A 25090-nucleotide genomic window follows, 5' to 3' on the forward strand; every position below is an offset into this window, starting at 1 on the left:
CAGCTGTTCTGTGTAAAAGACCATCCCTGGCTGTAGAGAAAAACAGACAGACAGAGGAGGGAGAGACACACTTCGTCACTGACTCCAGATCTGAGGACGAACTCAGCTGAAGAACCACTCACACCAATTCAAACAGGTGAGTGGATTTAAAGCCTTTAATAACAAGGTTTAGATTCAGAGGAATCTTTGTCAGATTTCCGATTTCACAGATTTCAATTGTGTTTTTTCATATCATAGTTGTGTATTTCAATTCAATCCAAAATCATTAGTGGCGTGACTTTTAAATTGTCACTAGCCTATTAACCAAACAAAGGTTTGGCACTGGCAATTGTCAGAATAATGGTAAAACGCTAAATATTTCACCTAATCATTATCTTTTGGTTCAACAACTCCGGTGTATGTGTTTGTTGTTGAGAAGACTATGTAATCCCAATGATAATTCATAATAATGAGATTCTGTAATTTTAATAATAAGTAATAATAATAATAATCTAATTGCTATTCTGTAATTCCGGAGACTTTCTGTGGAGAAGTTATAAAACCAGCAGAAAGTCTGTTTTTTGGACTTCTGCCAAGAGAAAGGAAGTAAGATTTTCTTGCCAATGAACTCTAGCGGGACTGTTGAAATCCACAAGGACACACAAACTCAAGGTCACAGCTTGTACAACCCACACAGGCTAATGGCCACACACTCACGCAGTATATATAAACACATAGAATTACATGCACATTTACAAGCACGTACAATGGTTGTATGTCGACAGACAAACGGCATCTCAGGGGAAAACATAGGTTCTGGAAAGCCCTTATACTAAATACACACACTCTGACACACACCTATCACAAAATAATATACACTTACAGAACACCGAAGGGTTGATGAACAAGTGATTGAGTGATTAAATACGTGAATGAGTGATTCAATACATGAATGAGTGATTCAATACATGAATGAGAGATTAAATACTCACACAACACTGAACCCCCCCCCCCCAGCGATGAGCCAAGGTTGTAAATCAGGGAGCAAATGGGGTAGAAAATACACTTGTGGCCATATCACACTGTACATGCTTGATCTCGTCTGATCTCGATGGCTGAGCAGCGTCGGGCCTGGTTAGTACTTGGATGGGAGACCACCGCTGTAAGCTCAAAACAATACATTTATAAAATACATGAATGACCAAAAGTAAAGTAGGAAATAATTTTTGTAGAAAATAATATTTTTGTTCGATGGGTACAGCACCGGGGAGCTTTCACTGAGAGATTATCCTTACAGCGTTTACTGTGGAAGCTCATGAGTCAGATAAAGGGGTCTACGCATTCTGTGCAAATGGAGCTGACAGATCAAATCAAATGTTATTGGTCACAAATATACGTGTTTAACAGATGTTATTGCAGGTGTAGAGAAATGCTTGTGTTTCTAGCTCCAACAGTGCAGTAATATCTAACAAGTAATATCTAACAATTTCACAACAACCCAAGTAAAGGAATGGAATTAAGAAGAGCAATGTCAGAGCGGCAAACTAAGATACAGTAGAATAGAATACAGTATATGAGATATGTAAACATTATTAAAGTAACCAGTGTTCCATTATTAAAGTGGCCTGTGATTTCAAGTCTATGTATATAGAGCAGCCGCCTCTAAGGTGCTACTGATGGCTATTTAACAGTCTGATGGCCTTGAGATAGAAGCTGTTTTTCAGTCTCTCGGTCCAAGGTTTAATGCACCAGTACTGACCTCGCCTTCTGGATGATAGCGGGGTGAACAGGCAGTGGCTCTGTGGTTGTTGTCCTTATATTTTACAACAGTGGGCTAATTTTACAACATTGGGCTAATGAAAAAAGTGGAGTGAAGTTCCCAATTAAATGTATAAAACTCACTAAAAGGAGATTGTAACCTCTGAAAACCTTGTACCTTACTTGTATAAATATTAGTCACATACTGTGTAAATTATGTTTTGTGGTGTCAGGATTTCATGTTATTAGTGTATTGTGTTCTTGAGGTAATATGATGAAACTAGCTTGCTAGCATTTACAGGCTTCGGTTTTCCATGTATATTTAGAGGTTGGACGTTGGCACGCTGGGCGCACCAATTGGTGTCACCTTGTTATTAAGTATGTGTTACACCTGTGCTGGCTGTCATCTCCTTAGTGAGAAGGTTTTTCAACTGTGCTGGCACAGGTGATATTGACGAGCGGCTTGAGAGATGTGGAGGGTTAACCTTTAGTTGGCTTTCCCTATTTCTTCCCTGTTTTTGTTTTGCTCCACTTTTTGGTTTGCTTCCCTTTTAAGTTAAGTGTGGGTTTTTATTTTGTTTACCTCTTCTTTGGCAAATTTTGTGGGTGCTCATAGTGGGTGTCTTTTTGGTCCCAGTTGTTGTTGATAGTCAACTTTCAGTGGACACCTCCATGAGTGTCTTTCAGAACCCCTCCTAGAACCCCACCTGTTTTGTTTTGGTTGTTGTTAGTGAATCTTTGTTAGTTTCCCCTTCTGTTTGAGCGACAAGTTTTGGTTTCTTGCGGGGGAACGTAACAAAATGGAGGCTCGTCCGGGATACTGTTTCCTCTAATCACCTAGTTGAAGCTCTACCGTGCCCAGATATTTTAGTGTTCAAAAAAATAATTGGTAGAGTTTCTGTCACTGACATCCAACTGCCCAGAGGGGTTATAAGATAAAAGGAATCATTTGGAAGTTGCATAAACACACAGGCTAATAATAAAATAAAATAATGGACTTTGAATTAGAAGCATTTGTGGAAAACTCTACATGGGAGATTCTAGATAAATGTACAAAGGCGATTCTGCTCGTCATTGCAAAGCATAATGATATCAAAGTTGCACATGCCAATTCAAAAGCAGTAGTCCAACTGCTTTGGTTGAGGAGGAAATCCTTCCGGAGAGGGAGGATGACGGAAAGGGTCCAACGGGTGGTAGAGTACACCCCGTAGACATGCAACTGAGGTTGAACTAAAGGTAAAATGGGAACAAACTGAAATTAGAGCTTGAGCACCAGGAAAGGGAAAGAGAACGTGAAGAGAGATTGGAGCAACAGAAATTCAGACTTGAGCACCAGGAAAGGGAAAGAGAACGTGAAGAAAGATTGGAGCAACAGAAATTCAGACTTGAGCACCAGGAAAGGGAAAGAGAACGTGCAACCAGACTAGAACAAGAAGAATGTGTGCATGTCATTTGATTAAAAGAGATGGAGCTGGAAGCGCGACGAAAGGAGATAGATCTGGAAGTACTCCGAATCAAGTCAGGCCATCCTGCACCCTCAACAGAGTTTGATCTTGGTTGGAACAGCCGACTTGTACCGCCTTTCAACGAAAAGGAGGTGGGCGTATATTTTACTCTGTTTGAGTGGATGGCCACATCCCTAAAATGGCCACGAGATATTTGGTCACTGCTCCTCCAAAGTGTTCTTGTGGGAAAAGCTCAGAAAATGTACATCGCTTTATCTCTTGACCAGAGTTCAGATTATGACAGTAAAGCTGTAAAGCTGATATCCTTCAGGCTTACGAGTTTGTCCCAGAAGCATACAGACAACAGTTTCATAAATGACAAAAGACAATCGCAAAGCCATGTTGAATTCATAAGGGAACAACCATGTATTTTTTAGTGGAGAGGTATTAAAGACCTTGAGGATTTAAAGACACTCGAGCAGTTCAAGAATTGCCTTCATGAAGGGGTTGCTACCTAAAACGACCTTCTCAAACAAAGAACCCAGTAGTTATCCACAACCCCTAGCCTACCAGTGAAGGGGGTGTCATTCATTTTGGGAAATGATTTGGCTGGAGGGAAGGTCATTACAAATCCTGTCATTTGTATAGAATCCTGAGTAGAGGAAACTGATGGGTTATCATAAATGTACCCTAGAGTGTTCCCAGCGTGTGCCGTTACACATGCTATGTCTAAGAAATTTGCAGGGAGAAAGTCTAGTGTTGAGGAGGATGTCAGCGATCTCTAAATGTCTGAGACATTTATGTGTGATCCTGTTTCAGTCAACCCCCTGAGTTGACCTCTCCTTTCAAAACACCAAAGGTGAGTGAGTTTGTAGGACCACTGAAAGAAGTGAGGGTCCCAACAGTTGATACTTCAATGTCTAGGAAGGAGCTGATTTCTGAACAGAGTAAAGCCAACACCTCCTTGGCCGCCTTTCCTTCTAGTTCTCTGCTGCCAATGACCCGGAACAAATTGCAAAAATCTTATATCTCCCTCACTAACTGCGGAGAAGTCGGTGGAAACCGGTAGTGATCTTCTGCCTGTGGCCACTACCGTCACCATTGACTATAGTCTTCCTTGAGAACACGAGAAAAGCCCAGTACTCATTCAGAGCATAAGGAAAGCCCAATAGACCCTGTACCTGTTGGACAGCTGAGCAACTCAGAGATTCTGGAAAACCTTGATGTATTTTTGGCACACCTACCTTCAGAGGAAAAAGGCAACATTGTTGCACTGCTTTTAGAATATCAGGGTTCATTCTCAGATGTGCCAACTAAAACATTGGCATTGGGGACTCTGCCCAAACCAAACAACATGCTTATTGAGTGAATCCTGAAAAGAGAGAGAAACTCTGCAGTGAGGATGAGTTCATGCTTGAGCACAGAATTGTACAACATGGCAACATTCTGTGGAGTTCACCCTGCATATTAGTACCTTGAACACGAAATCAAATCTTTTGCAGCACCTTAGCGTTATATTGGCACCTAAGGAGGATGGGTCTCTGGTTTTGTTTCGATTTTGGGAAACTCAATACCATTACTAAGTTGGACTCGTACCCTTTGCCCAGGGTCGATGATTGTGTTGACTGTGTTGGTGCTGCTAAGTACGCTAGCAAGTTCAATATGCAGAAGGGATATTTGCAGGTCTCTCCATGCGTGCCAAATAATTGCCTGAATTTGTCACTCCTGATGACATTTCCTACCTCTACCTTGTCCTCTGGGACATCCTTCATCTCCCTTTCGGGTTACATAATGCTGGAACCCTTTTTGTCTCTGAACCGGTGCTAGCTGCTCCGGATTTCCATCGTCCATTTGCTTTGTACACCGATGCCAGAGATGTAGGAGTAAGGGCTGCTTTGTCATTACAGGGTATTGACGAGCATTTTCTTATTTAATCAATTTTGGATTCAGGCTGTAACGTAACAAAATGTGGAAAAAGTCAAGGGGTCTGATTACTTTCCGAATGCACTGTATATAGCGCTTTCATTTCAAGTAACAAAGACCTTCACATCATGGAGTTTAAACAGTCTCTCTCTCCTTCTCTCTCCCCCACACCTCTCACTTTCTCTCATCCCTTCTGTCTCTGCCATTTTCTTCCCCACTCCTCTCATAATCGCTCTCCTCCTTTTTCTCTCTCTCTTCTGCCTCGCCACCCTCCCTTTAGTTCAGTAATGTCCGTTCCAGCCCCTCCCCTCTTCTCCCTTCCTCTCCTCCTTCTCCTTTCTCAACTGGACTCCGCCCTCACCTGTCGTACTGCCAGCCAATCCCAGTGTGACTCCGCACCCTTTGTCCCCGGTCACAACCTGGCAGGGGAGGGTTTCGATGTGGTGACCCTGAAACGTAAAGGGGCCTACCTGATCGACCTGAAGACCTACCTGTCCCCCATTAAAACCTGTACACTGTGTAGTAACCCCCTACAGGGGAACGAGCTGCAGAAAATACCCCTGTCTGTTGTAGACTGGAGGCCCTACAGCCACTGTATTGAGGATATCTCCAGCCACTCTCATGCCTCTGTCAGGTGAGTAGGATAGTTTCTGTCTGTTTACTTGATGGAAGTTTTCTTTTTTGACAGTAAACATCTCTCCTCTCCTCTGCTCTCCTCTCCTCCAGTAACCTGGCACAGTCCACTACCAATGAGATCTCTTCAAAATGGAAGGGGGGTTTGAGTAATGAGGCGAAGGTGTCTGGTAGCGTACTTGTGGGACCGGGGATTGTGAGTGTGCAGAAGGATGTGGGTGCTAGCATAGAGATGGGAGGGTCCCAATCTGATGTAGCCATCTTTGCCACAACCAAGACCAAAGAGGACCGCCACTCTTTCTTCTCACAGAATCTCCGCTGCCGTCACTACAGGTAATAATAACAATAATGATGATTTGTTACATTTTTATAGCGCTTCCCTAACAGATACAACATTTCACATCTGATCTTATGTGATAACATGTGACACAAAAAAAATGAAACAAAATGTGAAAACAAAATCTCATGTGATTTTTTTTACAACATGGGGATGCAAAATGTAAAAATGACAACATTTTAGCTAGACAAAAACCTCCAGGGGACCATTCAACTGCATCCCAAGAACGTCATAAAAACGTATTCGGGGACATCCATGGAACAAACCGGGAACTAGACAAAACCTCCAGGGTACCATGACAAAACGTTCTGAGAATATCCCCAAAAACATCCTTGCTTCTCTGGAAAAAAAACGGATAATTTTTTACTGTGCTGAGAATATAACATAATTTTACAGAACATTCTGGAACGATTGTTTTAGGTTGGAGGAGGTGATTGGCTTGCTCTGATAAGGCAGTGCTAATCCTCCTATGGACAGGACCAGCTAGCCCTGGGCTTAGTTGTGCATGTTTTAATAGCTGCTTAACCCCAGGCTTGATATCTCTTAGCCCATACAGGTCTAAGTGCAGTGATAACCCAGCTAGAAAGTATCAAAAAGCACAGCAAGTGGGTCAATTTAAACTCTTAGAGCTCATCCAAATAGTTCTTTCCATTCCACGCAGAAGGAAGTCTTTGGACTGTTGTGTTGTAGGGAGCTCATTCCAGGGTTGGCTTGCTGGAAAAACTAAAGTATTTCTGATTTAAAGCTTTAAATCCGATTTTTCTGTCAATTGCATTTATCACCTTGTTTAAAGATTAAGAATATATCTATTGAAAACCATACACTTTCTGCAAGAATCGCATCTTTCTGTAACTGATAGTAAAATAATTGTGCAGGACTGGGCAGGGATGACATTCTCTACTTTTAAACCAGCAATCTTTTTTGGTATTTTGAGTAATCAGATCAGATTTTCAAAAATTGGGCAAAAGATCATAATTGGTGTGCCTGTGTAAACGCAGCCACAGTGTCACAGATACATTGTCAGTGTGTCCCCGGCACAGAATGCTGTCAAACTTTAACCATAACATTCAACACTGGCACTTAAAAAGGTCATACACATGTATGAGTTTCATACATAACACAGAATACTGGAAATCATGTGTATTACAGAAAAGGATAACTACACATTCAGTATCTATAATACATCTCTGCACTTAGTAAAAGATCTGCACTGCTATTCTAGTTATCAGTTAATCTGACTATTCTCTCTGTCATCGTTGATTTAATTTACTTATTTTGCAGTTTGAGAGTTTTCTGTATAGTTGTATAATTTGTTTTAATGTTACTTTAATGTTACTTTAATGTTACTCCTGAATCATTTACCAGCATTACGATCGGGAACACGACTTTCCAGAAGCGGATCCTTTGTCTGCACAACCATTTGAATTGATTTCAGACGTCAACCCTAAACAAAGTCGCCGGAGGAGCGGTCTTCTATTGAGACTTCAGGGGGCGCGCACACTACCCACCGCTTCCGAGTATATTATTCGCTAATGTCCAGTCCCTAGATAACAAAGTCGACGAAATCAGGTCAAGGGTTGCTTTCCAAAGAGACATCAGGGATTGTAACATACTCTGTTTCACGACAACATGGCTCTCTCGGGACATGTTGTCGGAGTCGGTAAAACCACCTGGATTTTCAGTGCATCGCGCCGACAGGAATAAACATCTCTCCGGGAAGAAGAAGGGCGGCAGTGTATGTTTCATGATTAACGACTCATGGTGTAATTGTAACAATATACAGGAACTCAAGTCCTGTTGTTCACCTGACCAAGAATTCCTCACAATCAAATGTCCACAAAATTATCTCCCAAGAGAATTATCTTCGGTTATTGTCTCAGACGTGTATTTCCCCGCCTCAAGCCGATACCACGACGACCCTCAAGGAACTTCACTGGACTTTATGCAAACTGGGAACCATATATCCTGAGGCTGCGTTTACTGTAGCTGGGGATATTAACAAATCAAATTTGAGAACAATGCTACCTAAATTCTTTCAGCATATCCACTGTAGCACTTGCGCTGGAAAAACACTGGACCACTGTTACTCTAACTTCCGCAATGCATACAAAGTCCTCCCTGGCCCTCCTTTTGGCAAATCTGACCACGACTCCATTTTGCTCCTACCTTCCTATAGGCAGAAACTCAAACAGGAAGTACCCATGCTAAGGACAATTCAACGCTGGTCTGACCAATCGGAATCCACACTTCAAGATTGTTTGATCAAGCGGACTGGAATATGTTCCGGGTAGCATCAGAGAATAATATCGACGTATATGCTGATTCGGTGAGTGAGTTTATAAGGAGTGTTTAGGAGATGTTGTACCCACTGTGACTAATAATACCTACCCTAACCAGAAACCGTGGATAGATGGCAGCATTTGCACAAAACTGAAAGCGCATACCACCACATTAAACCATGGCAAGGCGACTGGGAATATGGCCGAATACAAATATTGTAGTTATTTCCTCTGTAAGGCAATCAAACAAGCAAAAGGTCAGTATAGAGACAAAGTGGAGTCGCATTTCAACGGCTCAGACATGAGACGTATGTGGCAGGGTCTACAGACAATCACCGGCTACAAAAGGAAAACCAGCCACGTTGCGAACACCGACGTCTTGCTTCCAGACAAACGAAACACCTTCTTTGCCCACTTTGAGGATACTACAGTGCCACCGACGCGGCCCACTACCAAGGTCTGTGGGTTCTCTCCTTCTCCGTGGCCGACGTAAGTAAGACATTTAAACGTGTTAACCCTCACAAGGCTGCTGGCCCAGATGGCATCCCTAGCCGCATCCTCAAAGCATGTACAGACCTGCTGGCTGTTGTGTTTACGGAGATATTAAATCTCTCCCAATCCAAGTCTGCTGTCTCCACATGCTTCAAGATGGCCACCATTGTTCCTGTATCCAAGAAGGCAAAGGTAACTGACCTAAAAGACTATAGCCCCTTAGCACTCACTTCTGTCATCATGAAGTGCTTTGAGAGACTAGTCAAGGATCATATCACCTCCACTTTACCTGTCACCATAGACCAACTTCAATTTGCATACCGCCCCAATAGGTCCACAGACGATGCAATCGCCATCAGACTGTCCTATCCCATCTGGACAAGAGGAATACCTATGTAAGAATGCTGTTCATTGATTATAGCTCAGCATTTAAACTCACAGTACCCTCCAAGCTCATCACTAAGCTTGAGGCCCTGGTCTCAACCCCGCCCTGTGAAATTGGGTCCTGGACTTCCTGACAGGCCGCCCCCAGGTAGTGAAGGTAGAACACATCTCCACTTCGCTGATCGTCAACACTGGGGCCCCACAAGGATGCGTGCTCAGCCCCCTCCTGTACTCCCTATTCACCCATGACTGCGTGGCCATGCACGTCTCCAACTCAATCATCAAGTTTGCAGACGACACATCAGTAGTAGACTTGATTACCAACAACGACGAGCCTACAGGGAGGAGGTGAGGGCTCTTGGACTGTAGTATCAGAAAAATAACCTCTCACTCAACGTCAACAAAACAAAGGAGATGATCGTGGAATTCAGGAATCAGCAGAGAGAGCACCCCCCATCTACATCGACAGGGACAGCAGTTGAGATGGTAGAAAGTTTTAAGTTCCTCGGAGTACATATCACTGACAAACTGAAATGGTCCACCCACACAGACAGTGTGGTGAAGAAGGTGCAACAGCACCTCTTCAAACTCAAGAGGCTCAAGAAATTTGGCTTGTCACCGAAAACCCTCACAAATTTTTACAGATGCACAATTGGGAGCATCCTGTTGGGCTGTATCACCGCCTGGTACGGCAACTGCACCGCCCACAACCGCAGGGCACTCCAGAGGGTGGGGCGGTCTGCACAACGCATCACCGGGGTTAAACTACCTGCCCTCCAGGACATCTATAGCACCCGATGTCACAGGAAGGCCAAAAAGATCATCAAGGACACAAGCCACTGCCTGTTCACCACGCTACAATCCTGAATGCGAGGTCAGTACAGGTGCATCAAAGCTGGGACCAAGAGACTGAAATATTGATTCTATCTCAAGGCCATCAGACTGTTAAACAGCCATCACTAACACAGAGAGACTGCTGCCTACATACAGACTTGAAATCATTGGTCACTTTAATAAATGGATCACTAGTCACTTTAATAATGCCACTTTAATGGTGTTTACATATCTTGCATTACACATCTCATATGTATATACTGTATTCTATACTATCTATTGCATCTTAGCCTATGCCGGTCATCCATATATTCATATTTATATATTCTTATTCCATTCCTTTACTTAGATTTGTGTGTATTAGGTAATTGTTAGGGATTGTTAGACATTACTTGTTAGATGTTGCTGCACTGTCGGAACTAGATGCACAAGCATTTCGCTACACTCGCAATAACATCTGCTAACCATGTGTATGTGACCAATCATTTTTTATTTTATTTGAATTTTATTTGTTGAATATAATAGTTTTTCTTGAGTGTATTTTTAACAAAGCTGAGATGTACTTTGAAGTGTAGGAATTCTGGTAAAATCAGTAGGAAGATCATAATGCCGTGAACCAAGAGGTTGTGAGTTCAAATCCCAGGTGAGGACATGTTGAATAAGAATTACTATATAAATAAACATGCACAATGAGGTCAAAGTGTGTCAAATACAGTGCATTCGGAAAGTATTCAGAACCCTTGACTTTTTCCATATTTTTTTACGTTACATCCTTATGCTAAATTGGATTCAATTATTTAAACATAATACCTCATAATGACAAAGTGAAAACATGATTTTAGAATATTTTTGCAAATAAAATCAACATTTAAATAAAGACCTTAATTACATAAGTATTCAGACCCTTTGCTATGATGCTCTAAATTGAGCTCAGGTGCATCCTGTTTCCATTGATCATCCTTGAGATGTTTCTTCAACTTGATTGGAGTCCACCTGTGGTAAATGCAATTGATTGGACATGATTTGTAAAGGCACACACCTGTCTATATAAGGTCCCACAGTTGACAGTGTATGTCAGAGCAAAAACTAAGCCATGAGGTTGAACGAATTGTCCGTAGAGCTCTGAGACAGGATTGTGTCGAGGCGGTGTAGATCTGGGGGAGGGAACAAAAAAATTCCTGCAGCATTGAAGGTCCCCAAGAACACAGTGGCCTCCATCATTCTTAAATGGAAGAAGTTTGGAACCATCGAGACTCTTCCTATAGGTGGCCACCCGGCTAAACTGATCAATCGAGGGAGAAGAGCCTTGGTCAGGGAGGTGATCAAGAACCCGATGGTCACTCTGACAGAGCTCCAGAGGTCCTCTGCGGAGATGGAAGATACTTCCAGAAGGACAACTATCTCTGCAGCACTCCGCCAATCAGGCCTTTATGGTAGTGGCCAGACCGAAGCCACTCTACAGTAAAAGGCACATGACAGCCCGTTTGGAGTTTGACAAAAGGAACCTAAGGTTTCTCAGACCATGAGAAACAAGATTCTCTGGTCTGATGAAATCAAGATTGAACTCTTTGGCCTGAATGACAAGTGTCATGTCTGGAGGAAACCTGGCACCATCCCTACGGTGAAGCATGGTGTTGGCAGCATCATGCTGTGGGGATGTTTTTCAGCGGCAGGGACTTGGAGACTGGTCAGGATTGAGGGAAAGATGAACGGAGCAAAGTACAGAGCGATCCTTGATGAAAATCTGCTCTAGCACGCTCAGGACCTCAGACTGGGGCGACGGTTCACCTTCCAACAGGACTACGACCCTAAGCACAAAGCCAAGACAACTGAGGAGTGGCTTCAGGAAAAGTGTCTAAATGCCCTTGAGTGGCCCAGCCAGAGCCCAGACTTGAACCCGATCAAACATCTTTGGCAAGACCTGAATATAGCTGTGCAGCGACACTCCCCATCCAACCTGACAGAGCTTGAGAAGATCTGCAGAGAAGAATGGGAGAAACTCCCCAAATACAGGTGTGCCAAGCTTGTAGCGTCATACCCAAGAAGACTCGAGGCTGTAATCACTGCCAAAGGTGTTTCAACAAAGTACTGAGTAAAGGGTCTGAATATATATGCAAATGTTATATTTTAGTTTTTTGTTTACATTTGCAAACATGTCTAAAAACCAGTTTTTGCTTTGTCATTATGGGCTATTGTGTTTAAAACAATTTTATCAATTTTAGAATAAGGTTGTAACGTAACAAAATGTGGAAAAGTCAAGGGGTCTGAATACTTTCCGAATACACTGTATGTAAGTTGAAAACACTATGTTAAAAGATCTATGTGTGTTTCATAGTGACTAACAGGGCATCGCATGAAAATGTGAATCCACATGTGAAAGGTTATGTGATCACGTGTAAAAATCCACATTGAAGTGTTCCAAAAACACACGGTTTCACATGTGAAATTGTATCTGAAAAAAAAACGTTGCGCAAATTGTGGAATTTTCCCATGTGAAATCATGTGAATTTTCCATAAGGGTCTTCATTTCATAAAGGCTTTGTTCACACAGTCACTTCAGTTCCGATGTATTGGCATATCTGATACATATCTGACCTTTTTCCCCTTGTGTGAACTGTAACAACAACAAAAAAACACATGGAATCTGATCTTTTGAGTTCCGATTTGTAACACATTCAAGTTTAAGTGGATTTTTTGTATGTGACCTGGTGTTACCGCGACACCCACCAAAATGTTTAAAGGACCATTGCTTCTGTATGCTATAGGCTGAGAAAGGGTTAAGCAATTGTAGATCAAGGTTGTCTCTGTGTCGTATTTTAATTCACATCTGATATGCAAATTCCTGTGTTCCAGTTATCGCGTGTCAGACAGCCCTGTTCTCAGCGAAGAGTTCCGTAAGGACATTGATCGTCTGGGCTCATTCTCTGAGACCTCCAAGGCCCAGTACCGCCGGCTCATAGACACCTATGGGACTCACTACATCCGCCAGGTTGACCTGGGAGGCCGGTTGACGATGACCACAGCAATACACACCTGTCAGGCTTCACTTAAGAGTCTCTCTACAAACCAGGTGACTTACTTAGTCTCAATGCCTGTTGTAATAGAGGACATTTTCCATGAAAGGAAATTACAGGAATTCAAACAGCAATCTGTAATCATTACGTAGAACCAGAGACGTATAATGTTTGAGCAGGGCTCTTTAACACTGTTCCTGGAGAGCTAACATCCTGTAAGTTTACATCTATCTAGACCAGGGCTCTCCAACCCTGTTCCTGGAGAGCACCCTCCTGTAGGTTTACATCTATCTAGACCAGGGCTCTCCAACCCTGTTACTGGAGAGCACCCTCCTGTAGGTTTTCGCTCCAACCCCAGTTGAAACTAACCTGATTCAGCTCATCAAACAGCAAATTATTAGAATCAGGTGCACTAGATTAGAAATGTATTTCTAGACGTTCAGTTACATTCAGAAAATTCCATTGACTAATATTTCCCATGTAGTAAATGCATCACAGTCTTTTATGGAAGAAACGTTAAAGACCAATCTCTCTGAATATGTGTCTGTATACCATCTTTCCCTTCTCTCAGGTGGAATCCTGCTTGTCCGCAGGTTTTAAGGGGAGCCTTGGGTTATCAGTTTCCTCTACCGTCCAAAGTTGCTCCAAAGTTCTGGACAACCATGACTCGAAGACCTCCGACAGCTCTAGCTTCCTCAGCCACCACACCAAGGTGGTGGGAGGCTCCGGTTGGCCGGGGAAGCTGTCACTCAACCGTAATGACTCAGTGGGGTTCCATAGTTGGATGAGAACCTTGAAGAACATCCCGGACATCATCTACTATTCTCTGAGGCCTCTGCACCTGCTTATACCCAACACAGTTGTCCAGCAGGGAGTAAAGGTAGGCTTTGGTTGTTGATATATTTCCCTCAAATTCATATCTGGACCTTGAAGCCAGTTCCACAGCTTTTTTCTTTCTTGCCCTCAAATCAGGGCCTGACTTACACCTGGGACACAGGTGGGTGAAATAATAAGGTACCAGACACACACATTTTTCTAGGTGACAAAGGTCTGGCTGGACATTGTCATTTATCGGCTTAGTAACAAACCCCCAGGCATGCAACCCCAAACTGCTCACACCCCTGTTGTTGGTGGAGAGAACATTTTGCACTTTTCAAGCTAATTTCCTGCAATTCTAAGCATCTTGCCATGTCTTATGTGTGTTCAACTCATACCTGTGACTCAACAAAATCAATGGGGCCCCTGGTGGTTGAGGCATAAATACACAATGAGTAACGATACCCACCGATCTAAGATGGTGCTGGAGAAGAAGGCTGACGATTTACGTATTCCTAACCGATTTTGTTTTTTTGTGCGTTTCTTTGCGATGTTTGAAACGTATTCTTTAACTTATTTTGTACATAATGTTGCTTCTACCGTCTCTTATGACCGAAAATAACTTATTGGCATCAGAACTGCGATTACTCACCACGGACTGGCAGAATCCTTTTTTTCCTTTAACAAGTCCAATGATCCCGATGTGAATGATATACTGCTCTCCCGGGAACAGGCCCGGATCCCTGTTTTTTGTGTGAAGAGAAGGCGGAGTAAAAGGGGCCAGAGGGCAGGCTGCCTTCTGAGAATTCGTAGGCGATGAATAAACCCCCCATTTCCTTCCATTCTGCTAGCAAGCGTACAATCTTTGGAACATAAAATAGACAACCTACGCGGAAGATTAAACTACCAACGGGACATTCAGAACTGTAATATCTTATGCTTCACGGAGTTGTGGCTGAATGACTAAATTATCAACATACAGCTGGATGGCTATACGCTGTATCGACATGATAGAACAGCGGCGTCTGGTAAGACAAGGGGCGGCGGGCTATGTTTTTTGTAAATAACAGCTGGTGCACGATATCTAAGGAAGTATCAAGGTTTTGCTAGCCTGAGGTAGAGTATCTCATGATGAGCTGTAGACCACACTATCGACCTAGAGAGTTTTCATCTGTATTTTTCGTAGCTGTCTATATACCACCACAGACTGATGCTGTCATTAAGACGCACTGAATGAGCTGTATTCCGCCATAAGCAAACCCAGAGGAGGCGCTCCTAGTAGCCGGGGACTTTAATGTAGGAAAACTTCAACCCGTCTTACCAAATTGATATCAGCATATTAAATATGCAACCAGAGGGGAAAAAAACTCTAGACCACCTTTACTCCACAAACAGAGAAAGCACATACAAAGCTCTCCCACGCCCTCCATTTGGCAAATCTGACCACAATTCTATCCTCCTGATTCCTGCTTACAAGCAAAAATGAAAGCAGTAAGCACCAGTGACTCGATCAATAAAAAAGTGGTCAGATGAAGCAGGTGCTAATCTACAGGACTGTTTTGCAAGCACAGACTGGAATATGTTCCGGGATTCATCCGATGGTATTGAGGAGTACACCACATCAGTCACTGGCTTCATCAATAAGTGCATCGATGACGTCGTCCCCACAGTGACCATACGTACATACCCCAACCAGAAGCCATGGATTACAGGCAACATCCGCACTGAGCTAAAGGCTAGAACTGTTGCTTTCAAGGAGCAGAAATCTAACCCGGAAGCTTATAACAAATCTCGCAGTGCCATCCGACAAACCAAACAGGCAAAGCATCAATACAGGACTAAGATATAATCGTACAACACCGGTGCTGACGCTAGTCGGATGTGGCAGGGCTTGCAAACCATTACAGACTCCAAAGGGAAGCACAGCTGAGAGCTGCCCAGTGACACGAGCCTACCAGACGAGCTAAACTACTTCTATGCTCGCTTCTTGGCAAATAACACTGAAACATGCATGAGAGCAACAGCTGTTCCGGAAGACTGTGTGATCATACTCTCCGCAGCCAATGTGAGTAAGACCTTTAAACAGGTCAACATTCACAAGGCTGCAGGGCCAGACGGATTACCAGGACGTGTACTGTGAGCGTGCGCTTGCCAACTGGCAAGTGTCTTCACTGACATTTTCAACCTCTCCCTGTCTGAGTCTGTAATACCAACATGTTTTAAGCAGACCACCATAGTCCTTGTGCCCAAGAACACTAAGGTAACCTGCTTAAATGACAACCAACCCGTAGCAGTCATTTATGTAGCCATGAAGTGCTTTGAAAGGCTGGTCATGGCTCACATCAACACCACTGTCCCAGAAACCCTAGACCAACTCCAATTTGCATACCGCCCTAACAGATCCACAGATGATGCAATCTCTATTGCACTCAACACGGCCCATTCCCACCTGAACAAAAGGAACACCTATGTGAGAATGCTATTCATTGACTACAGCTCATCATTGCACTATTGTGCCCTCAAAGCTCATCAATAAGCTAAGGACCCTGGGACTAAACACCTCCCTCTGCAACTGGATCCTGGACTTCCTGACGTAACGGCTCCAGGTGGTAAGGGTAGCTAACAACATATCCGCCACATTGAACCTCAACACGAAGGGCCCCTCAGGGGTGCATGTTCAGTCCTCTCCTGTACTCCCTGTTCACTAATGACTGCACGTCCAGGCACGACACCAACACCGTCATTAAGTTTGCCGATAACACAACAGTGGTAGGCCTGAGACCTGGCCGTATGGTGTTTGAAACATGTAGGAATTACAGTCTCAGTCAGGGTGAGGTTGAAAATGTCAATGAAGACATGTGCCAGTTGGTCTGTGCATGCTTTGAGTACACATCCTGGTAATCCATCTGGCCCTGAGGCTTTGTGAATGTTGAGAGAGTGTGTTCACACAGCGTGATGACACAGTCGAACAGCTGGTGCTAGCATGCATGCTTCAGTGTTGCTTCCCTCGAAGCAAGCATAAAAGGAATTTTGCGTGTCTGTTAGGCTTGTTCATTGGGCAGCTCGTGGCTGGGTTCCCATTTGTAGTCTGTAATAGTTTGCAAGCCCTGCCACATCAGACGAGCATCAGAGCCGGCGTAGTAGGACTGAATCTTAGTTCTGTATTGACACTTTGCCTGTTGGATGGTTTGTCTGAGGGCATAGCGGGATTTCTTACAAGCGTCCGGATCAGGGTCCCGCGCCTTGAATGCCGCAGCTTTAGCCTTTATCTCGGTGCGGATGTTGTCTGTAATCCATGGATTCTGGTTGAAATACGTGGTCATTGTGGGGACGACGTCGTCGATGCACTCATTGATGAAACCGGTGACTGAGGTGGTATAATCCTCAATGCCATTGGATGAATCATGGAACATATTCCAGTCTGTGCTAGCAAAACAATCCTGTAGCGTAGCGTCTGTGTCATCTGACCACTTCCGTATTGAGCGAGTCACTGGTACTTCCTGCTTTAGTTTTTGCTTGTAAGCAGGAATCAGGAGGATAGAATTATTGTCAGATTTGCCAAATGGAGGGCGAGGGAGAGCTTTGTATGCATCTTTGTGTGTGGAGTAAAGGTGGTCTAGAGTTTTTTTTCCTCTGGTTGCACATGTGACATGCTGGTAGAAATGAGATAAAACAGATTTTAGTTTCCCTGCATTAAAGTCCCCGGACACTAGGAGCGCCGCTTTTGGATGAGCATTTTCTTGTTTGCTTATGGCCTTATACAGCTCATTGAGTACAGTCTTAGTGCCAGCATCGGTTTGTGATGGTAAATAGACGGCTACGAATAATATAGATGAGGTATTCTACCTCAAGCGAGCAATACCTCAGACTTCTTTAACATTAAACATATAGCACCAGCAGTTATTGACAAATAGACACACACCCCCCACCCCTCCTCTTACCAGACGTAGCTGCTCTGTCCTGCTGATGCACGAAAAACTGAGCCAGCTTTATATTATCCATGTCGTCGTTCAGTCACGACTTGGTGAAACATAAGATATTGCAGTTTTTAATGGTAGGATAGTCTTAATCGTAGACCATCTAGTTTATTTAATACGGAGGGTAGTGGTGGTTTACCTAAACCCCGGCGAATTCTCATAATGCACCCCGCACTCCTCCCCGTTTTTCTCCGTCTTTTCTTCACGCGGATGACTGGAATTTGGGTCTGTTCTTGACAAAGCAATATATCCTTAGCGTCGGACTCATTAAATATAATATCGTTGTCCAGTTCGGGGTGAGTAATCGCTGTTCTGATGTCCAGAAGCTCTTTTTGGTCATAAGAGATGGTAGATGCAATGTTATATACAAAATGAGTTACAAACAATGCAAAAAAACAAACAAAATAGCACAGTTGGTTAGGAGCCCGTAAAACGGCAGCCATCCCCTTCGGTGCCATTTTAAGTGAGAGAGCCTTCCTCTGTTTCCTTCCTCGAAGAACTCTGCAGAACAATTTGTCAGAACCGTCTTCATTTTGGCGACAGTCTTCGTTTTACCGACGAGACCACCACTGACACATTCACCGCTTACAGCTGCCGCTGAGAAACCATGGGAGACTGAAGTACTAATTGATGAATGCCAAGGAGAGGAGAAACCAGTCCCCTCCAATACAGCCACTGATTACCAAAACAAGTCGCAAGTTGCCCTCCCACTTAATCCTGGTTGACGTTTCAACAACTATCTGCAAGTTATGAGCAGTCAGCAGTTCACACACCAAGTAGGCTCTTGGGAAGACAGGCATGGCCCTAGCTAGATGGCCCTAGCTAGGACAAAGACAGTACCAGTCAACAACAGATTAATAAGGGAAAGAATTCTACTTCTCCCTCCTGGAGATATCAGGAGTCCTCTAGCTATAGAATGAAGCACTTGACAAGAATTGTGACCAGATTTCCTGGTCTTTCCTTTTATGCAAATTATGTACATATTTCGATGTCCAGATTCGTCTGTACTTGTAAGCTTACCATGCACAATGAGTGTCTGACTACCTCCAGAGGTGGTCAGGAAGATCACAATCAGATCACAACGCATCTTTCTAAATATGTGGGCACTTGAATGTGGACAAGACCAGGACAAAGCACACATGTTAGAACTAGGTATAAACAGGGTTTATGATATCTGGTTAGCCTAATTTACCTACCTAGCTAACATGGTAGGTTAAGATTTGTACATATACATGATACATATCAAGGCTATAATATTCTATCAATTTCTATTGTTATCGGCCAGAGATTCCAAAGAGTTTGAACTTTGGAGAAGAAAACCCAGAAGTTTGACGTAACCTGATGAACGTTGTTTGTTATATAGTTCTGTTACCTCAGGTGGGTTTGTTTATTGAATATTCTTGTCACAGGATGCATAAATAAAACCTAAAATCGGGATCTTAGGTTATATGTTATATATCAATTAATATGCTAACATTTGGTTCAAAATACAAAGGAGGCTGTCCAGGATTACCTGAAGGAGAATGCCCTCCCGAAGTTCACCGGGGAACTGTCCTGTGGGGATCCTTACTCTAGACGGGACTCAAACTGCTGCCTCAGGAAGGTCTCACAGGGAAGACTGGTGGTGACGGTGGTCAGAGCCTGGGGACTGTGGGGAGACTACCAATGGATAGCGGGAGACACTGAAGCGTATGTTATGTTACTGCACAATTTCAGTTCTCTGCAAAGGTGTAGTCGAGGCTTAACACAGGTAAACTGTTCAGTTCTCTGCAAAGGTGTAGTCGAGGCTTAACACAGGTAAACTGTTCAGTTCTCTGCAGAGGTGTAGTCGAGGCTTGACACAGGTAAACTGTTCAGTTCTCTGCAGAGGTGTAGTCGAGGCTTGACACAGGTAAACTGTTCAGTTCTCTGCAAAGGTGTAGTCGAGGCTTAACACAGGTAAACTGTTCAGTTCTCTGCAGAGGTGTAGTCGAGGCTTAACACAGGTAAACTGTTCAGTTCTCTGCAGAGGTGTAGTCGAGGCTTAACACAGGTAAACTGTTCAGTTCTCTGCAGAGGTGTAGTCGAGGCTTGACACAGGTAAACTGTTCAGTTCTCTGCAGAGGTATAGTCGAGGCTTAACACAGGTAAACTGTTCAGTTCTCTGCAGAGGTGTAGTCGAGGCTTAACACAGGTAAACTGTTCAGTTCTCTGCAGAGGTGTAGTCGAGGCTTGACACAGGTAAACTGTTCAGTTCTCTGCAGAGGTGTAGTCGAGGCTTAACACAGGTAAACTGTTCAGTTCTCTGCAGAGGTGTAGTGGTAAACACAGTTTTTTACCCATCTGTCGAGCAAAAAGTTTATTGCCGTTTACAAAAATAATTTAAATAATGAGGCCTATAACAGCTTTTTCAATATAAATCCCTGATGCAGGTTATCATTTTTGTTCATTCATCTTGTTCTGGAGACAGCCCTGCAGACTGGTCACTAGCTGCCACCGCCACAAAGTCATCAAATCTGATTTTAAACCTAACCTTAACCACACTGCTAAACCTAACGCCTAGCCCTAACCTTAAATTAACATTTTTTTTTTTTTTTTACAATATAGCCAATTTTGGTGGAAATTGTAGTGGAAATTGCTCAGTTCTACCTCAAGGACATGAATCATCCCAACAATCAACCTGCATCCCTGACCATGCTTGCAGGCGATGTCATGGCGACGTTAGTTACCATAATTGTTGCTCAGAAATACGTCGTCAGTACTAACGGTCACGTTGCTCCAAAATGTAAATGTAAAGGCCGTCAAAGCAAAGTTACTCCTTTGATATAACGTGTTTTTGGGTGAAAGTAACGTTTGTAGTAATGACAGTTTCAGCTACTTAAATATGCACTCCAGGACCTTGAGCACAACAAATCTGCAAAATGTAGTACAACTGGATTCGTAACATATCATACAAAATGGATGACGTAGTACACAATTTGATGACATAATACACAATTTGATGACGTAGTACACCATTTGATGACTTAGTACAGAAAAAACTGAGACCACTTTTGGCTCGTGAGCTCCACTTTGAAAACTACCGGCTGAAATTATACAAAAGATTGAAAGCGCATTTTTAAGACATTGTCTCACATCTAGGTTTTGCCTTTAGAGTTCGAGAAAATGAACAACTTAAGAATGATTTTTTTCACTTCTCCCATTGACTTGCTAAACCCCAAACCCTGTCTGGTTTGTCAACTCTGCCTTGTGAGGCGTTCACGGCAGTATTAGCCGGCTGAACATCTGTGTTTTGCTTTCTCAATAGTGTTTTCGAGGCAGATCTGCTCAAGGGGCGGAATTCATTTGAATGGCTTTTGAAAGGTTGGGTGGAGCTAACTTTTTTCAACAGAAGTGCTGGAGGCTGGAGCACTGAGCAGAACGTGCAGATAGCTATCTGGAACCCCTTCCCAATGAGCACAACGAAAAATATGAATTTGGGTTTGGGTTTAACCACTCTGAAAATGTAAGATAAAAAGCAAACTTTACTAATCTTGATGCTCAAACAAGCGTAATAATTTTCCGTTACAAGCCTTTTATTCTCTATAGAGTGCACTACACTCTTAGAAGAAAGGGTTCCAAAAGGGTTACTCTGCTGACCCCATAGGAGAACCCTTTTTGGTTCCAGGTAGAACCCTTTTTGGTTTCATGTAGAATCCTCTGTGTAAAGGCTTCTATATTGAACTCAAAATATTTCTATGGAATAGGGAATAGGGAATAGGGATCAATTTGGGATGCACCCAAGCAATATGTGCCAACTGGAGTAGGCCCTCCTCTCTCATTCCACGGAGGGCTGAGTGTCTACGGGTTTTCTCTCCTCCCTTGTACTTGATTGATGAATTAAGGTCACTAATTAGTAAGGAAATCCCCTCACCTGGTTGTCTTTAGTCTTAATTGAAAGGAACATAAACTAAAACCAGTATAGACTAGGTCCTCCATGGAATGAGTTTGATCCTCCTCTTGTGGCATGTCATAGTATTTGAATCTTTCCAACGTCCTGTTTCTCCACCTGCTACAGGTACGCTGTGGTCACCTACGGTTCCAAGACCCATCAGACCGATGTGATTCCATCCAATAATCCTGTCTGGAATGCTACCTTTGACATGGGTCCCTTTGACAAAGACCTGAGTCTAAATGTGGTGGTCTGGGATTACGATCCTGTGGATAAAGATGACAACCTGAGTGACTGTACCTTCGACCTCGAGCAGGGGAAACACGAACGCTGGTGTAACAACAGTGGGGAGGTCTTTTATTTCCTGTACACCCTCACCTGTGACCCTCACCTGACCGGGGACAAGTGTGAAAAATACAAACCTTTCAAAGCCACAACACACAAACCTTCCACGCCCACAGTGCACTCTAATCCACTCTACAGTCAGAGTGTGCATCTCTTTTCTACCTTTTCTGTCCAGAGTTCAGCAGTCCTATACCTATGGTTCTTTTACATCTCTTTATAATGTACCCCTCACAACGCACTGTAGTAAATTCATTACAGGCAGTGGGACTGTTGTCTGTACAGCTCACCAGGAACCACGTTGAAAACAAGGGGAATCATTGGAATATGTTATCCCCTAGGTTGTACTCAGTGCATCTTTCTCCCCTCAATCTTTCAATCAATCATGTCTTTATCTGTCCTGTGTAATCAGGGAGTATATAGGATTTAGCTGACTATATAATGATTATTCACACCAAAGCCTGTCTGTGACCTAAACAAATAAAAGGTTACCTTATATTTAAACGGCGGCTGTCAAACAATTAAAATACTGTATGTGTTATATAAAAAAAACTCTAAAACCTCTAAAGCCAAAGATGTCTATGGTTTTGATAAAGTGTTCTTGATATATTTAAAAATTTGACAAAGGGGAAGTGGTAGGAGCTGTGTTTTATATATTTGCTAAAAGCATTTGGTACTGTAAATCACAGAATACTACTCTCTAATCTAGCAAAGTTAACCTGTTGGGTCTAGGGGGCAGCATTTGCACGTCTGGATAAAAAAAATGTACCCGATTTAATCTGGTTACTAATCCTACCCAGTAACTAGAATATGCATATACTTATTATATATGGATAGAAAACACTCTAAAGTTTCTAAAACTGTTTGAATGGTGTCTGTGAGTATAACAGAACTCATTTGGCAGGCAAAACCCTGAGACATTTTCTGACAGGAAGTGGATACCTGATGTGTTGTATTGACTTTAAACCTATCCCATTGAAAAACACAGGGCCTTAGGAATATTTTGGCACTTCCTATTGCTTCCACTAGATGTCACCAGCCTTTACAAAGTGTTTTGAGTCTTCTGGAGGGAGATCTGACCGAACAAGAGCCATGGAACGATGATGTCCCATTAGACACCTGGCGCGCGAGTTCATGTTGGGTACCCTCGTTCCAATACGTTATAAAAGAGTATGCATTCGTCCACCTTGAATATTATTCATGTTCTGGTTAAAAAAGGCCCTAATGATTTATGCTATACAACGTTTGACATGTTTGAACGAACGGAAATATATTTTTTCCCCTCGTTCATGACGAGAAGTCCGGCTGGCTTACATCATGTGCTAACGAGACGGAGATTTTTGGACATAAATGATGAGCTTTTTTGAACAAAACTTCATTCGTTATGGACCTGTGATACCTGGAAGTGACATCTGATGAAGAGAATCAAAGGTAATGGATTATTTACATAGTATTTTCGATTTTAGATCTCCCCAACATGACGTCTAGTCTGTATCGCAACGCGTATTTTTCTGGGCGCAGTGCTCAGATTATTGCAAAGTGTGATTTCCCAGTAAGGTTATTTTTAAATCTGGCAAGTTGATTGAGTTCAAGAGATGTAAATCTATAATTCTTTAAATGACAATATAATATTTTACCAATGTTTTCTAATTTTAATTATTTAATTTGTGGTGCTGACTTGACTGCCGGTTATTGGAGGGAAACGATTTCCTCAACATCAATGCCATAGTAAAACGCTGTTTTTGGATATAAATGTGAACTTGATAGAACTAAAAATGCATGCATTGTCTAACATAATGTCCTAGGAGTGTCATCTGATGGAGATTGTAAAAGGTTAGTGCATCATTTTAGCTGGTTTTATGGTTTTGGTGACCCTGTCTTTGACTTGACAAAACATTACACACAACTCTTGTAAATGTACTGTCCTAACATACTCTAAATTTATGCTTTCGCCGTAAAACCTTTTTGAAATCGTAAAACGTGGTTAGATTAAGGAGATGTTTATCTTTCAAATGGTGTAAAATAGTTGTATTTTTGAAAAATTTGAATTTTGACATTTATTTGGATTCAAATTTGCCGCTCTTGAAATGCACCTGCTGTTGATGGAGTGCACCACGGGTGGCACGCTAGCGTCCCACCTAGCCCCAAGAGGTTAAATTTCTCACCCAACGCTTTAAAATGGATGGATTAGTTTATCTGACAGAATACAGTGTTAGAATCAACCTGAAAGTCTAATTGTCTGGCAACTGCACAATGGGGTCCCACAAGGATCCGTTTTAGGGCCTTTACACTTTTGTTTATATATAAAGGACATGCTTCATGTGTCACGGTGTTGATATATAATATGCAGATGATATTGTTGTATACACATGCCGCAAGTGAAAAATAATATCTGCACCAGGGACTACAGATAGCCAGTTGTCTCAATCTGGCATATTTACAGAAATGTTAATTGATGTGCATTGTCCCTGTTAAATAAATATGTCAATCAAATGACTATAGTTGTTGGTGGTGTTGTACTCTCTGACTGTAGGGTTGTGCTGTAGTAACTCAGTCTGTCCTGTATATGGCAGCACTGCTACAGCTAGAGTAACTCAGTATGTCCTATAGGTTGCAGCACTGCAACAGCTGCAGTAACTTAGTCTGTCCTATAGATGGCAGCACTGCTACAGCTGCAGTAACTCAGTCTGTCCTGTAGATGGCAGCACTGCTAGAGAGATACATCGTCTTTTACGGCATCCATCAGCCACAGATCTAGGAGCAATTTAACCTATACACATCATAACACGAACCATTGGGCCTACTCACCCTAGAGAGAGAGAGGGAGAGCGAATAGAGGCGGAATGAGAAAGAGGTTGGGAAAGAGAGGAACAGAAGGAAGAGAGGGGGAAGAAGAGAGGGAGGAACAACAGGAGACAGGGGGAAGAAGAGATAGAGAGAGGGGGATAAAAGGGGGATAGATGCACC

At 42.9% G+C, this 25090-nt stretch overlaps 1 protein-coding gene across 2 annotated transcripts; it reads left to right on the forward strand.

Annotated features, from left to right (window-relative positions):
* On the forward strand, positions 1-24620 carry LOC106594078 (perforin-1). Of its 2 annotated transcripts, XM_082967423.1 has the most exons (8): positions 1-136; positions 5386-5739; positions 5832-6071; positions 12918-13134; positions 13650-13958; positions 19367-19560; positions 21908-22836; positions 24275-24620. In XM_082967423.1, the coding sequence occupies exons 2-7, from the start codon at positions 5393-5395 to the stop codon at positions 22344-22346; spliced, it is 1746 nt and encodes a 581-aa protein (XP_082823549.1). In that variant the 5' UTR covers positions 1-136; positions 5386-5392; the 3' UTR covers positions 22347-22836; positions 24275-24620. The 2 variants fall into 2 exon arrangements, with proteins under 2 accessions (XP_082823549.1, XP_082823550.1); XM_082967424.1 differs by lacking the exons at positions 19367-19560; positions 24275-24620 and having other exon boundaries at positions 21908-22124.
* The last annotated feature ends 470 nt before the right edge of the window (positions 24621-25090 follow it).

Source organism: Salmo salar, chromosome 02 (genome assembly GCF_965601325.2).
Source record: "Salmo salar chromosome 02, fSalSal1, whole genome shotgun sequence".
In the NCBI taxonomy this organism is placed as follows: domain Eukaryota; kingdom Metazoa; phylum Chordata; class Actinopteri; order Salmoniformes; family Salmonidae; genus Salmo; species Salmo salar.